The sequence below is a fragment of the Dromaius novaehollandiae genome, chromosome 14 (genome assembly GCF_036370855.1).
Source record: "Dromaius novaehollandiae isolate bDroNov1 chromosome 14, bDroNov1.hap1, whole genome shotgun sequence".
In the NCBI taxonomy this organism is placed as follows: domain Eukaryota; kingdom Metazoa; phylum Chordata; class Aves; order Casuariiformes; family Dromaiidae; genus Dromaius; species Dromaius novaehollandiae.
Genome location: NC_088111.1, coordinates 8,846,187 through 8,860,383, shown reverse-complemented (window position 1 = coordinate 8,860,383; position 14,197 = coordinate 8,846,187). Strand labels below are relative to the sequence as shown.

Below are 14,197 nucleotides of genomic sequence, written 5' to 3'. Positions count from 1 at the left end.
CACTGTTTGTTTCCAAAAATTGCCAAAGGCATAGCTTTTTTTTTATTAATGCATTAATTTGGGACTAGTTAAGCTAATTCACTTTGATGCAACACTAGCTGACGTTTTTGGAACAGATGCTGACTGCGATGTGGGGGGGGGAAGTTACTAAGAGCTTAATTGTTTTTTTTTTCTAAGATACAATATGACTGCGAACTTCAACATAAGCATAAATCACAGCATCTTAGATTTATAAATCTGCGTCTGTATGGTGTGCACTGAAGGCACTTTTAAGCTGCTGTGTATTTTGCCTTTCAGTGAAGGTCATGCCTTTTGCCAATCTGATGAGTTTGCTGGGCTCCGGGAGCGACTCTACGGCCGTTCTCCGCTGCATACAGCAGGTGGCAATGCTGGTCCAGGGAAACTGGGTGGTGAAGAGGTAGGCTCGTCTTTGTTGCTGGGACACGGTTTCCTGCCGTAAGGAGAGAATCAGAACAATGGATTTTATGTACTCCTTTTCGTTGTGTCCTAAAGTAGCGGTGCTCTTAACTCACAGGAATTTAAAATCTTGATTTAAGCTTCAGTGCTTTTTAGTGCAGTTGGGTATTCAGAATTTAAAGGGCTGAGGTTAAATGTTAAATAGCTCAGTACCTACCTCGTCTAAAATCATGGCTGATGCCTGACATAATCTTTATTTGCATTTTAATTCTGTCAGATTTTTGGTGTTGTCTTCACTCATGTTCTTCTGGGAGAGGACAGTCCTGAGTCCTTCCAGAGATTAGTATCAAACAAACACCCAAAATGAAACCAGTCTCAGCTGTAATTCTTCTTGGGTAAATTCAGTCAAAGAAAGATCTTTGTGCAGTCAACTTGCTGTTCATCAGTGGATGCTGCCGTTGTCAGCTGAAAGCTGCTCTCTGGAAGGCTTTATCTGCTTGGTAAATCAAGCATGGGGTGCTGCGTGCAGTGCGTGAAATGGATTCTGTATCACCCTCCTGGTTGTTCGGATAAAGCATCCCGCTGGGAATTCAAATCTAGAGAGCAGTATGATTTTCACCTGGGGGGAGTACTGCATGCGGGGAATTTTAGTCCCCAGACTGTACTAAGATGAATGGCACCGGCTACCGGTCCAAGTCTGTTAGCAGGGTGTGTTTTAGCTGTTGTGATACAGGCACGAGTTAGCAGTGTGAATCACTTTTCAGCAACCCTTGCTCTCCCCCAGCCATTCTAGAAGGAAACTGTGAGCCAGTTATTACTGTAAATTAGCACTCGGATTATTTTTATGTTGTAGCCGATTCTTTCCTACTTCTGTGAGGAGGCTGTGGGTGTCTCTGATAGAGGTAGCCTGTCTGGGATGACTGGGCACAGAGCAGCACCTGCACCCATCAGAGCTTTAAATGGGGTGGAGACCTACTTCTCCAGTCTGCATAGAAACAGGATTATGAGTTGCCTTGAGACTTTGGAGACTCTGCTGACAGACCCCATCCCGCTGGCCTTGCAAACAGGCATAGAGATAGGGTGCTGCTGCTCCCAAGGCTGTCTGGTTCGAGCAATGAATTTTATAACATTGCTCTCTTAAGTCTGTGATTGCTTGGAAGGAAAGAAAAGAAACTAATTTCCACAGATCAGAGTTTTGGCTAAATGCTGCCTTCAAGGCTGCGTACCAGGTTAACCCAAGCATTTCTTAGGATCTTTGTGGTCTTGTTTACGCTGATCCAAGGGAACATAGGCTTTGCTAGAACAAAGCAGAGCTTGTACCTGTGTTGTAGGCATCTGCTAGTCACAAGATTAGGCTTTGCTGGTATAAGCACTTTTTGTACTGGTGTAGTTGCAGTGGTGTAATTACACCTATATTAATTCCTTTAATGTAGGCCAAGCTTTGGATAAAGGTGTAATTTAACTGCAGAATAGGGAGGACATGTTTGTTATGTTAATCTCCACTAATGACATTTAGGTGCAGTACCTAATAACTAATCCGGATTCCTCTTTAATTAACAGTGATGTCCTCTACCCAAAAGATACTTCTAGCCCGCATAGTGGAGTTCCTGCAGAAGTTCTTTGTAGAGGGAGAGACTTTGTTGTAAGTACAAAAGAATTTGTTATTTCTTAAAAACAACAACAACAACAACAATGAGATGAAGCTTGCCTGAGAGGCCATGGCATTGCAAAACTCTGCTACTCTGCTGCAATGGGATGTTTCCTCCGAGGAAATTATTTGTACTTCAATCCTGACGGTGTTGTTAAAAGTGTGTCATGGGGATGTCAGTGTGGATTGGCATTGTGGCTGGCTGGTAGGTTCAGATCATCTGTCATTAACAGTGTGCTGTTCATCCATTTCTAATGCACGCTGTAGAGGCACTGTCTGTCCCACAGCCCTACAGTGCAGGCCTCTCAGAGAAGCCAGGATGGGATAATAAAGTGCTTGTTCCTCCAGATACAGTTCCTGGGGCTCAGGACCATGAGGTCTCAGGAGAGCGGCGTGGGTAAGCCTTGTGCTCCCTGTGCATGCACAGTTGGTCTTTGAAAAGGACTTTACTCAGCAGAGCAGCTAATCGGTGAAAGGACTTTGTTCCTAAGCACCTTTTGTGAGCAGTAGCTGCACATGGAAGTTGAAATGAATACGAGTCTCATAAACACACGTGTAACCACAGCAAAAAGGAACAGCCTCTGCACTATGTTTATTTTTGCGAACTGTAGAAAGAATTAAGTTCCTAAGTGGTTCCTAAGTTCATACTGTTTATGGCTTCCGCTCTGTCAAAGAGACGCTGACAAGTGCGTTGCTATCATTTTTCCAGTTAGACCTGCCTGTTCCCTTTGTTTGCAAAGTTTGTTTATGAGATTTTGCTCTGAATAGGCACATGCTGCGCAAGAGACCTTAAGAATATTACAGTGCTGGTGTAAGATAAAACTGATGGTGATTGAACCTGACTTTTTGTTGCGTCTTGATGTCTGCCCAAGACACTGCCATATGGAGACCTGGATTCAGGTGTGACCCAGTGACATGAGTCCTTAGGACACAGCAGATTAGGTGACATGTCATGCGTAAAGTTCTAGGGACCAGAAGGTATTATGCTCAGTTAAGTAAGCCGTGATGTTTAGATTAAGATGTAAAGATAAATTATTCTCATTTGAAAAACAGCAAATATGCCTTGTATGAGAAATGGATCTGGGCTGCTCTTAAAGGCAGGTAACTTGTTGATTAGCTCTGCAATAGGGAAAAAGTTAAAATGTTAGAAAGCATCAATATTTCTGGCTTTCAGACAAAATGAAATGTTATAGTCATAAGACTCAAATAGTATGTAATGCTGTAATGCATCTGTGGAGAAAACATGTTTTCTAGCTTAGAAAATGAACTGTATTTCCCTATATATACATTTGTGTAACGTAATAAATTTTAGAAATATTTATGGCCAATAGCGACTTTAGTGTCCAGCTGTTCCCTACTTGTACCTTGGGGAGGAGTAAAAACAATTTGCATCTTTTCTGGGAGTTTCTGGTTTTTATACAGATGCTCACATAATAAATTTGGAGGACATGGGTACTCTTGGCTCTAGTCGAGGTTAAAGTGCTTTATGAGAAACTGCTGCCTCAGAGCTGGGTGTATTGTGCAGGGAGAGATGATAGATACATTTCCTTTGGACATCAGCTCCTTGTACTTTAAAAGAGAAATGTCCTGTGCCCTAAAGTGAGCGTAGTGGTTTTATGTGTTTGTGGGCAGAGAAAGCTTCATCAGGGAGAAGGATGCATGGACAACATGGCAGGACAGGGAAAAATTGTCAGGAGTGAGATTTTAAATTCTTCACAACATTATTAATACACACAGACTAAAGAGGTTGTAGTCTATTTAAATGGAGACAGGAAGAAATCAAAGGACGTGTTCAGATAGCCTCTGTTCTGCCCAAGTCTTCCTGTATCCTGTTGGCCAACTCTAGGCATCTGCCTCTCAGTATGTTATTTAGTCCTTACTGCAGAGCACTGAGCTTTTCCAGTGACAGTGGCAGGTGTGTGGGTGACAGGCCAGCTTGGCATAGCTGTGATGTGCATTGAAGGAGGGAACGGATGCTTTCTAGGGGGCTGCAGGCTGTAGAAAGGCAGCAGTCACCAGCCTCTATGGGCCCCTACCTTAACAGAAGTGGATGGAGAGTTTCTCTTGGTTGGTGATTAGGTGCACTGTTAGAAGTTGAGGCTCAGGTATGACTGTCTGACTTTTGAAGTCCAAGCATAGTTGCGCTGTATTGGGGGGGGGGGTTGATTTTTGTTGTTGTTGTTTGGTGGGGGTTCTTTTTGGAAACAGAGTTTGAGTTCAAGACACTCTTCATAGCTTCTGTAGTCACATGTTCACCAAGGCAAACTGTGGACTCTTGAAGTTTTTGACGTTGTGGTCATAGCCATTTGAGGAAGGAAGAGGCCAGAAAGCGTTTTCCTGCTACCTGGCTGAGTATCACCTGTCTACGTTCTTGGAAGGAGTGGGGTTTCCATTCTTGTGGTTGCATTGCTGAACAGCCTTATTGCTTTGAGTTCAGTAATGCAACTGCTAAGTATAGTTAGTAGGGTTTTTCTCCTATGTTCCCTTCCTAGATGTGGAAGTTCACGCAGGATCGCTGGGTTGTGCGAAAGGAAGTGGCGACAGTTACAAAAGTGAGTGACTCTTTTTTTTTTTTTTTTTTTTCTTCCTAAACCAGAGGCTGGTGATGAGCATTGGGCATTGTTTGCACGCTTCTAGTGGGTGCTACTGCAAGCCTTTTCTCTCTAGCTTGCAGTGTCTGCGTTACTGCTGACTTGCAGTGTTGCTGACCTGGCATGCCTTCACTTTGGAAGACGTATAGATACATACTCATTATACAAACATTTGGAGCAGCTCCCACAGTTACCACAATTCTACGTGACTGTCCTTATAGCTGAGCCACTGGAATACCTCTTGTCCCCTCATCTATTTCAGTGGAAAGCTGGGCATGGTTTGAATTCAGCTAGCTGATCTTGCACCAAAGCAGATGAGTGTCCATGCAGTCCACACTAGCTACTCTGCCTGGGCGTGATACGAGACAGCAGCTCTTCTGGCTGCATTTCCCAGAGTTGCCAACACTGAATAACAGGAGCTGAATCCATAACAAAACCTGAGCCACCTATCTCCTGATGGAGACAGGGATGGTTCATTGCCTAAAGGCAACTCAGGTACTTACGTACGCTGCTAAAACTGCAAATGGATGAGAAACATAATGCAAAGATGGCAAAAAATCATTTCCTTAAAATGCAGTGAAATGATAGAACATGAGTCAGTTTATGCACAAACCAACTGTTTTTGGACCGCAAGGTCCAGTACTGCTTACAGGCTGTGCATATGTGGTACAGCACGTCTGACCCACAGCTCTGAAATAAGGAAGATTAAAATTGTAGAATACGCTGCTCCTTCTGTAGAATATGCTACGAAAGACTCTTCACAATAGTCTTTTCATCTCAGCTGGGAAACTCCCATTTCTTTTATAAAACAAGCCATGAGTTATTTGACTGTCAAATGATTAATCACCGCTGGTCTCTGAAGTGCTGTGCCTTTAGCATTATGTCAAAGTGTTGGTGCTGCAGAGAAGGATGAATACCTCTCTCTGACTTACCTGGCTGTCTATTCTTGGAGTGTCCCACATATGCCAAATCAGTGCAGCTCTTGCCTCGTGGAACGGAGCCCATTGTTACATGGCTGCAGATGTCCTATTTAAGTTGACTTCCATGATCACATATGCTTTTTCTTTTTCTTTCAGCTTTGCCCAGAAGATGTGAAAGACTTCCTAGAGCACATGTCTGTGGCAAGAATAAACAAAGGTTGGGAGTTCATGCTCCCTTATGATGAAGACTTTGTAAAGAAGCATCCAGATATAGTTCAGAGGCAGCATATGCTGTGGATGGGCATTCAGGCCAAGTAAATGATTTGTTTTATTTTGGGGAATAAGTTAAAAACAGAGGACTATGGAGTACTAAGTTTCTATAGACACCGACAGATAATTTGGTCTCTATTGCCTGAGTGGTTTTCCCTTCACAGTCACCAGGCAGTGGTGCGATGGGGGATGTCACTGCGCCATTGAAGCCATTCCTATTCCTTGGTTCCCTGAAGAACAGCTTTCTGAAAACGGAGTATTCTGGCTAATGGCTAATGCTAGCACAGCTGCACGCAGGCATAACAACAGCTAAAACTGTCCTGGTGTATTTTATTTTTGTATTTCAGATTAGAAAAGGTCTATAATCTCTTAAAGGAGCACTTGACACCAAAGAAGCAAGAGGCACAATCAGGTAAATGGAAGTGTACTTGAATCATCTTGAGGCACATGCATTTCTCCATACTTCTAGCCGATGTTTTGAGTTCCTCTTTCTGGTTTTGAATAAGTTGGGGACCGGTTTTGTTTCGTTTAGTATTTTTCCTTTCTTGTGATTTCCTTTGGATTATTTGAGGCAGACCCTGGTCTTCATTAACATCGCTGTTGTTGAGGTGACACAGAGTTGCCATAGGATCCCTGTAACAGAACAGGGAGGATTCCTTGGCACTGGGGACTCACTATTTTACTGTGTAAGATCAGGTGGATCTGTTACCCACTTCTTCCAGTAAGGCACCTTTTATGGAGTAAGGGTGTAAGCAGTTCCTGAAGAGAGGACAGGGCCAGTGCACAAGTAATTCTCACCTCTCAGTTTGCAAGCTAATGTGCGCGAGGTTGAGTCAGTCCCTGCTCAGCCCCAAATGAAGGTGGGTGGTTTTTATTTTCCCTGATTTGCACTATGCTCTTGTGATGTGGTTGAGGGCTGAGTAATTAATGAAGAATGTGTTTGGCAGGGGGGCGAAAGGAGGCATGAGGCTGTCTCTTTTTGACATGCTTCCCCACCATGCATGCCAGGGAGAAAACTAGAGTAGCTGCTCCATAATCCTAAAACGTTGTGAAAACTTGAGATTCCAGAGAGTTTTAACTAGGTATTTGGCTCATTGCCAGGCACTGGAGCCAACGAAGAGTATAAACAGAACTGACAAACGAGCATATGAATCCATTTCAATACCCTGCGTCTGATCTGCTTGGAAGGATTAGGTGTGGGGTTATTCGGAGAGGATTAGTGGGCTGAACAGCAGCGCGGAAAGCAGCATGTGTGCTGTGCATGCCTTTTCCTTAAACATAGCACTCCTTCTCTTGGGACTGAGACTGGATTCTTCTGCTGCCGGCATGCCCCTTCCTTTCACTCTTGGATTGCTGGGTGTTGAGAGGACCCTGGGGCAGAAGTGGCAGGACTGAGTAGGAAAGGACTCCCTCCTGTCCCTTCTTCCTGCACTGGGTTATAATATAGAGAAAGGAGTCTCGGACTCTTTCATGCTGTGCACCGCATGCTAAAATAGTGTTCAGATTCGCTGCTAACTCCTTCACTCTCCTCACTTTAACCACAGGGCATCCTTGTGCTGGCTCTGGCAGTAGCTGCAGCACGCTCTATCAGCCTCCAAGTGCTTTAAAAAAAAATTGCCTAGCAAAGGGGCATTTGGGCCACAAGTAGTGATGTATAAGCAGCCTGTTTCCTGGTTTGCGCTAGGGTCCCTAGTAATTGAAGTGCACTTGAAAATGCACTTTCTCTTGGCTTCAGGTTCCTCAACTGCAATGCCTTTCCCCAAGCATCTGGCTTACAGATCAGATCTAAGCCTTAGATTTCATTAGCAGATGATGTTCGCTGGCTTCTTTCACTATGATCCGTTCAAGAAACATTCTGCAGAACTGGCGTCCTGGTTTTGCTGAGATTACATGGTAGCTTTTGTTTCTTGCTAGCTCCTCCATTGCTGGTTTCTGGGGAGCAGAGAGTCAATATGGCTAAAGCAAAAGTCAAGCAGAACTATGGGCAGCTGGAGAAGGAGTTCCAGAAGCAAAAGGCAGAGATGAAATCAAATGACACCTCAGCCAAGATGGATGTTTCCAGTGTCCGCATTAAAGAGGAGCCTGTGAGCGATGAGGAGCCCATGGACACCTCAGCCTACGAGGGCATGAACAACGGCATTGTCAATGGCCTCCACGCGGAGGAGGCCTCCACGGACTCTTTGAACGGCCACTTGCCTGGAGGCTGCATCGATCGGGTAGCCCAAGAACTGAAGGCATTTGTGTCGTCAACATTTAAGAAACAATTTGTACTCACCCTGAGTGAGCTTAAACGGTTATTTAACCTTCACTTAGCCAGTCTGCCTCCAGGACATACGTTGTTCAGTGGTATTTCGGACAAAATGCTACAGGACATGGTGTTGGACACTGGCTGCAAACAAATTTTGGTGCCTGTAAGTATGTTTTTCCCACAGTATGTTTTGGGGAGAGGAGATGAGGGGACGTTAAATGTCTGCTGTGAAATGTGGTGGGCAGGAAGAGCAGATGTGCTCTGAGTAACCCTCTGATATGGGTTACGTGGAAGCTCTTGGAGGTTTGTCGGCTGCCCGGCCTCCGAGAGGCCCCCGCTCTGCTTGCCTTGCTCTGAGGTGCGCTGCGTAGCGTCGTTGCCTTTGGGGCCGTTTCCTAGTCCAGCGTGTTGGGCCGCAGTGGCTCACTGCAGCGACGTGCCTGTCCCTGTAACGCGAGCCAGGGCGGTCGCAGAGGTCCTCCCAGGCGCTGTCCTCCGGCTGCGCGAGCCCCTTTGCCGGGGGAGGCCGGGGGGAGCGGTGGCGTGTGCTGCCTGGGGCAGCAGGACACCCTGGCAGGGCCCCCTGCAAACCCGCAAGCTGTCTGCGGCCGCTTCCTTGGGCCAGTCCTTTCCTCGTAGAGCGTTGGGGTGTCTTCGTTTCTTTGTCTTTATGGAAATTACCTGTGTGTGACTGTGAGTCGGGGAGGTTGGTGTGACAGCAGCTTGCTTAGGAAAGGAAAAGGAATTTGACATCATGGTAAAGAGCCTAAAAGGAAAATGATTTTACAAGCCATCTGGCAGCACTCAGCGGGTTGCAACCAGAGAGGGAATCTGGGAGTCAGCTGCCTTTGGGGAGAGAGGAAGGGAGACGCGTGAACGGCTTGAAAGAGCGGGCACGGCGGCACGAGGAAGGAGGCAGAGGGAGCCTGCGGCGCGGGCTGGGGGAGAGGGGCTGTCGGGAGGCAGGAAAAACACGTGCAGCCCTGTGCGAGGTGGGTGTCGGGGCGCCCGCGACTGGCGTAACCGACTCGAGATGCCTCTAGGGACACTGCCGACTTCACTGCTTTCTGCTTTTCTCTCCTGACAGCTCCCAGGTCCCAGGGTAATGTTTGTGCGGAGCTGTCGCTTACTGCTGGGTTGACCCTTTTGTACAGAGTGTAATATGCTGAGGTTACTGCTGCTGTGTAACTTGGGACCGGGACTTGTTTGCTTTGAAAATGGTTCTATTCACCCTTCATTTAAATGCTGTGGGGAGTGAAAGAGGGATAGCTTCCTTTCTTAAAAAAACCACCAGAATAAAACCTTCCTGCAGACCGGTGGTTGGGAGCTGCCTCCCTTCTGGAAAACCCTGTCACAGAAGAGACGGCGCGGTTTAAAGGTGGTCGTGGGAACTTCTCTTGCTGGAGATCTGCTGCAGGTTTTAATCCTGCTGACGCAGAATTTACTGCACAACTTGATCTTATACAGGAGCCTGTAAAGCCTGTGCTATCGGCAGCAGCAATGTAAATCGTTACCCCCAGCTTCCAGCCCGCGTTCTCTGGAGACGGCCGAGGTGCCCGTGCTGGTTTTGTGCTTTGCGTGGGCTCATACTGTTCCCATGGACAACTTTGTCAGCACCCAGCGAGGCCGCCTGAGCTCAGTGAAAGCCTGGAAGGTTGTTTAGCTTGGGATTTCGTAGTTGCTCATTAGTTTTCTGTAATTGAAACTGCTTTGGTGATAAAAATCAATGATCTGAGATAATTAAAATGATGTTCTGTGGGGGTGAAGGCACTCTTGGCTTGCACGCTGCCCTATTATAGAAGACGTGTTGCTGAAAATGGCAATTGGAACCTTACTGGGGAAAGAAGGACTTACTTTAAAGCTGATCTACTGCACCCAGGGTACAAGTCAAGTAGTCTTTGCAGGGAGCCAGAAGAGACGCCCCTCCAGCCGCAAACGGGGCTGCAAGGGCTCTTTGGCGAGGTGCCTGGCTCGCCTGGGCCTTGTAGCGTCCTCCAGGAAGGAGCAGCACGCCACCGGGGCGGAGAGGTGGCCCTCGGCGTAGCGGGCTGCTATTGCCATTGGAGAGGGCAGGAGAGAGGCATCCTTGGCAAACGCTTACGCTGCGTAGTCGTGCTCAGAGCTCGCACTTGGCTGAGCCGCTGCTCTGGTCCCACGGGGAAACGTTTGAGCAGGAAGCTCGTTCCCGAATATTTGCACCGGTTTGTTGTGTCCTGGTGGGGGTGCGTGGGGGTGGCTGGCTCCGGCTGGCTCCCTTCCCGTGGTCCATGGAGTGGGGAGGTTCTGCCCAGGTTTCGAGGATCTTCCTAGGAGTCAGGAAGTGATGGAGCCCTTTGTTGCTCCCTGCCCGGTTCGGGCAGCGGGAGAGGAGCGCTGCCCTGCGCTTGCCATGAGCCTTTTGGTCTAGCGCAGAGGCCAGGGCTCTTGGGGAGGAGCGCTCAGCAGCTTATCGCCAAGATTATTTCCCTTGATTAGTTATTCTGGCAGATTCAGCCCCATTCATTCATTCATTCTGGGCTAACTAAAACACGAGGCTGCCAGGCAGTGACTATTTTTAGGGTATGCTCAGTGCTTTAGTGAGACACAGCCTGAAGACAGTGGCTCCTCCCTGGGCACTTCTGTTTGAACTTGGTGGCCTTGGGGACCCAGGGCAGCGGCTCATCCCCAGGACACCTTGCGCTGCCTCTGCGGCGGTGAGCAGCAAGGGGCACAGGGCAAACATGTCAGCACTTAACATTTTAAAGAAGGATTTGAAGGCAGTGGAAAGCTGTTCCAAGCTGACACTGTGTCCGTATGAGAAAATAAATGTTAGCTATTGAGATCCTAATAAACCTGAACCCTGGCTCTTTGCAGCTCCCTTGTTACATTACAGCCACGTGGGCCAGTGTGGAGGTCCCACCAGGTAGCTCCCAGTGGACAGAGCTCTTCCCCGTTGCAATAAGCTTGCAGGCAAAGCGTGGAAGTGAAGGCTGAGCGTTCATTCACAGGCGTTTGGCTCGGCCTGAGAGAGGCTGGGAAGAAAGGTCTGGCTTGTACCAGCAGCCAGGGCTGAGGAATCCTGGAGCAGTCAGAACTGGCTTGTTAGCTTTTCACAGATGATTGATTTAGGTCGTCTGGGCAGTTAGCAAGGAATAAATTGTTAGTGACAGACAGGAAGAGACATGTCAAGAGTGAAGGCATATTCCAGCATTGCTCATTAGTGGCTGCTCTGAGGGGAAATGCTGAGGCAAATGGAGGGTATTTTATTTTTTCGGGCATGTGTAGCACTGGGGGAGGTGGTTGTATTTCTTCCCAGTTGCAGGGGTCAGAAGAACCAAATGGTGTATCTCTACCTTGGCATGTGGGAAGAAAAACACTTCATTTTTGGAGTCTGAAATGAGCAGGTGTCTAGTTCACTGTCCATCAGTGTTCAGTCTCCTGGGGCCCTATAGCCTGCCCAAAACAGATGACCAGTGCAGCAGAAGTACAGTGCTCCTCCATCATCCTGACTTGGGGCTAGCAAAGCAGATACATACAGCATAGAGACCGAATATCTAAAACCTAAAAACCTCCAGAAGGGCCCTGAAATGCACTTTGTGCTCTCAGTTGAATACTGCTTTGGGCAGCTGGTGGTCTTGGAGCAAATGCTGCTGACAGGAGAAATCTAGACCTGTTGTCATGGAAATACTGGTTAAGATCCAAACCTGGGATTGTTCTTCTGGCACTCGGTGGTTGTCCCCACGCCCCCAAGGACGACCTGTCCCCATGCCGAATCCGCAGGACCCCGGGGTGCCCAGCAGTTCCCTTTCACAGCGTTGAAGCGGTCGGTGGTCGGCCTGGCGCGTGGCACGGGGCACGTGGCGTTGGCGTGGATTTACCCCAGGGTGACCAGCAGCGAAGAGCAAACGCGGCTTGGGCACGCCGAGGCCAGATCAGGGTGCCGGAGCCCTCGTCCCATTCCCGAGGCCACCGTTACCTGTTCAGTAGTTCAGGTCTGTGTGCTCCAGGATCACCTCGCAGGACAAAATTGATGGGGATCATGCTTCCGTTGAAGTCATCCGGGCGTTTGAGGAGATGTCTCCCCACGGCAGCCGGGGACGGGCGCAGGGGCTGCCGGAACAAAACTGCCCCTCTGGATGTGGAAGGGAGCTTATGTTGTTTCAGCACTTCTCATTACACGGTCACGATGTTTTTGATTCAGTAATAGGTGTCCAGGGATACTGTATCACGGAATCATTAAGCAGAACTCATTAAATAGATTGTTATTTTTAACAGCCTCTTGTTCTCAGTTTCCTCCACAGACTGCTGCTTCACCAGACGAGCTGAAGGTTTATGCACTTTGGGAAGCTGGTGACACTTATGATCAGGTAAAGATAAAAATAAACATCAGTCCCAAATATATGGATATTGAGCATTTGACATTGTATACATTTGTGTTTCTGGAAGGGATATAGCAGGTAGTTTTTCCCCTTTCCCTACTGAAGTCCCCAGTTTTCAACACCAACCTATTCCCAGCTGAGAGCAAGTGCTGCGTTTGCAGGGTGATGACTACTGTGTCAAGACAGGGCGCTGTGGAGGCAGGAACAGCAATGTATGGGGGTAACTAAGTCAAGGGAGTGCAAGTAATTTTGAACCTGTGAAGAGAATAGATTCCCTGGTGTAGGCCTTAGACTGGGATCCTGCCCAGGTTTTTTCTTTCTGATGATAACACAGCATTAACCACTGATTAAATGATGATGGTACCTGATGTGCCTGTTTTTCTTTATATTTAGAATAGGAAATAATTACAGCACCTGTTAGCATCTCACGAGTTTTTAATTGATATCAGAGTAAGTGGAGTGAAGGGAGCCTAACAAAACGTGGATAGACAATGTAATTTCTGCGTCCATGATTTAAGTGAATTTTTATAGGAAAAACTAATGCATTCTGATGCATCATTCTAGAGAGAAGAGATATCCAGCCTCCTGGCTGGAATGGACCATGTGGAACCTCATGGAAGCATTTGAGAGAAATATCTTGGAGCCCCTTCTGCCAGCATATGCTAGTGCCTCTGGAGGTGTCCCGGGTCACCAGACGGGTGCAGATCTAGCCATGTAGAGATCCCTGTAGAGCCCTCGGGGAAAAAGGCAATAGAGAGCTGACTTAATGGGACAGTTTCAGGATTACCAAGGATTACTTTGATGCAGTTCAGTGAACGCACTGTACAGACTAGGGCACGTGCAGTTTTGATACACAATGAAGAACAATTATTTTTATCTTTTTATGTATTTATGATACTTTTTCTTTTAAAGCATCGCCAAGTTTTGCTTGAAATCTTTTCAAAAAATTATCGAGTGCGCAGGAATGTCATCCAGAATCAGCTGAGTCAAGAATGTGGTGAAGATCTAAACAAGCAGGAGGTAGATAGAGTGTTAAAGGTAAGTTCCTATTCACTCGTGGTTTTAATCCAATTGATGCATGAATTTTTAATGCTGCGGTTTGACCAAAGGATTGTATACTTTTACCTTGAACCGACAAATGATAATCATGCTAGAGCAATTCTGTTGGAATGTGGACAGAGCCTGTTTTTCAGCCCATTTTCTTTAAAATACACTTGTCTCATTCTACCTTTTTTCCCCTCCAAAGAATAGTGATTTTGACTCTGATGTTATTTTCTGTAATTGCAAAAAATCTTTATTTCTTAACTTGGACCAGCAGTGAACAGGGTGGTAAATGGCATACTTTAATTTTAAATAGTGTGGAGTTAAACATTAAGGAGGTAGGAGTGTTCTGCACAGTATTTAAGTTTACCATCTGACTGCTGGTGGTTAATGAGGAGCAGAAGTTCCACATGTTCAGGTGGAAATGTGTTTTATTTTGTAGCAAGTTTTACAGCAGTGTGGGTAGCAAAACCCTAACCAAAGCAAGCAGATAAAGTACTAGTTAACACATTTCATGGTGATTGTATGTTTGAATCCTTTATCTCTATTTTTGAAGATAACCATTTACTTTCTAAAGGAGCATAAGGTATAAAGTAAGGACTATGGCAGGCTGTTGAGTGACAAGCTTTAAAGCAGTGCAGGATAGTTAAGTAGAAATCTGCCAACTAATACAGTACTTAAATCATTTTTGCTGGGCTTTTGCT

General features: G+C 46.7%; 1 protein-coding gene across 2 annotated transcripts in view; it reads left to right on the top strand.

The window, feature by feature from the left end:
* The window catches only part of POLR3E (RNA polymerase III subunit E), a 30,675-nt gene that overhangs the window by 13,686 nt on the left and 2,792 nt on the right, over positions 1-14,197 (top strand). For both annotated transcript variants that reach the window (XM_026116122.2, XM_026116123.2), the window contains 8 exons: positions 298-418; positions 1,978-2,059; positions 4,558-4,617; positions 5,733-5,890; positions 6,194-6,258; positions 7,761-8,257; positions 12,363-12,440; positions 13,365-13,490. In XM_026116122.2, coding sequence (XP_025971907.1) covers positions 298-418; positions 1,978-2,059; positions 4,558-4,617; positions 5,733-5,890; positions 6,194-6,258; positions 7,761-8,257; positions 12,363-12,440; positions 13,365-13,490 — 1,187 coding nt within the window. The remainder of the gene's footprint in view (positions 1-297; positions 419-1,977; positions 2,060-4,557; positions 4,618-5,732; positions 5,891-6,193; positions 6,259-7,760; positions 8,258-12,362; positions 12,441-13,364; positions 13,491-14,197) is intronic.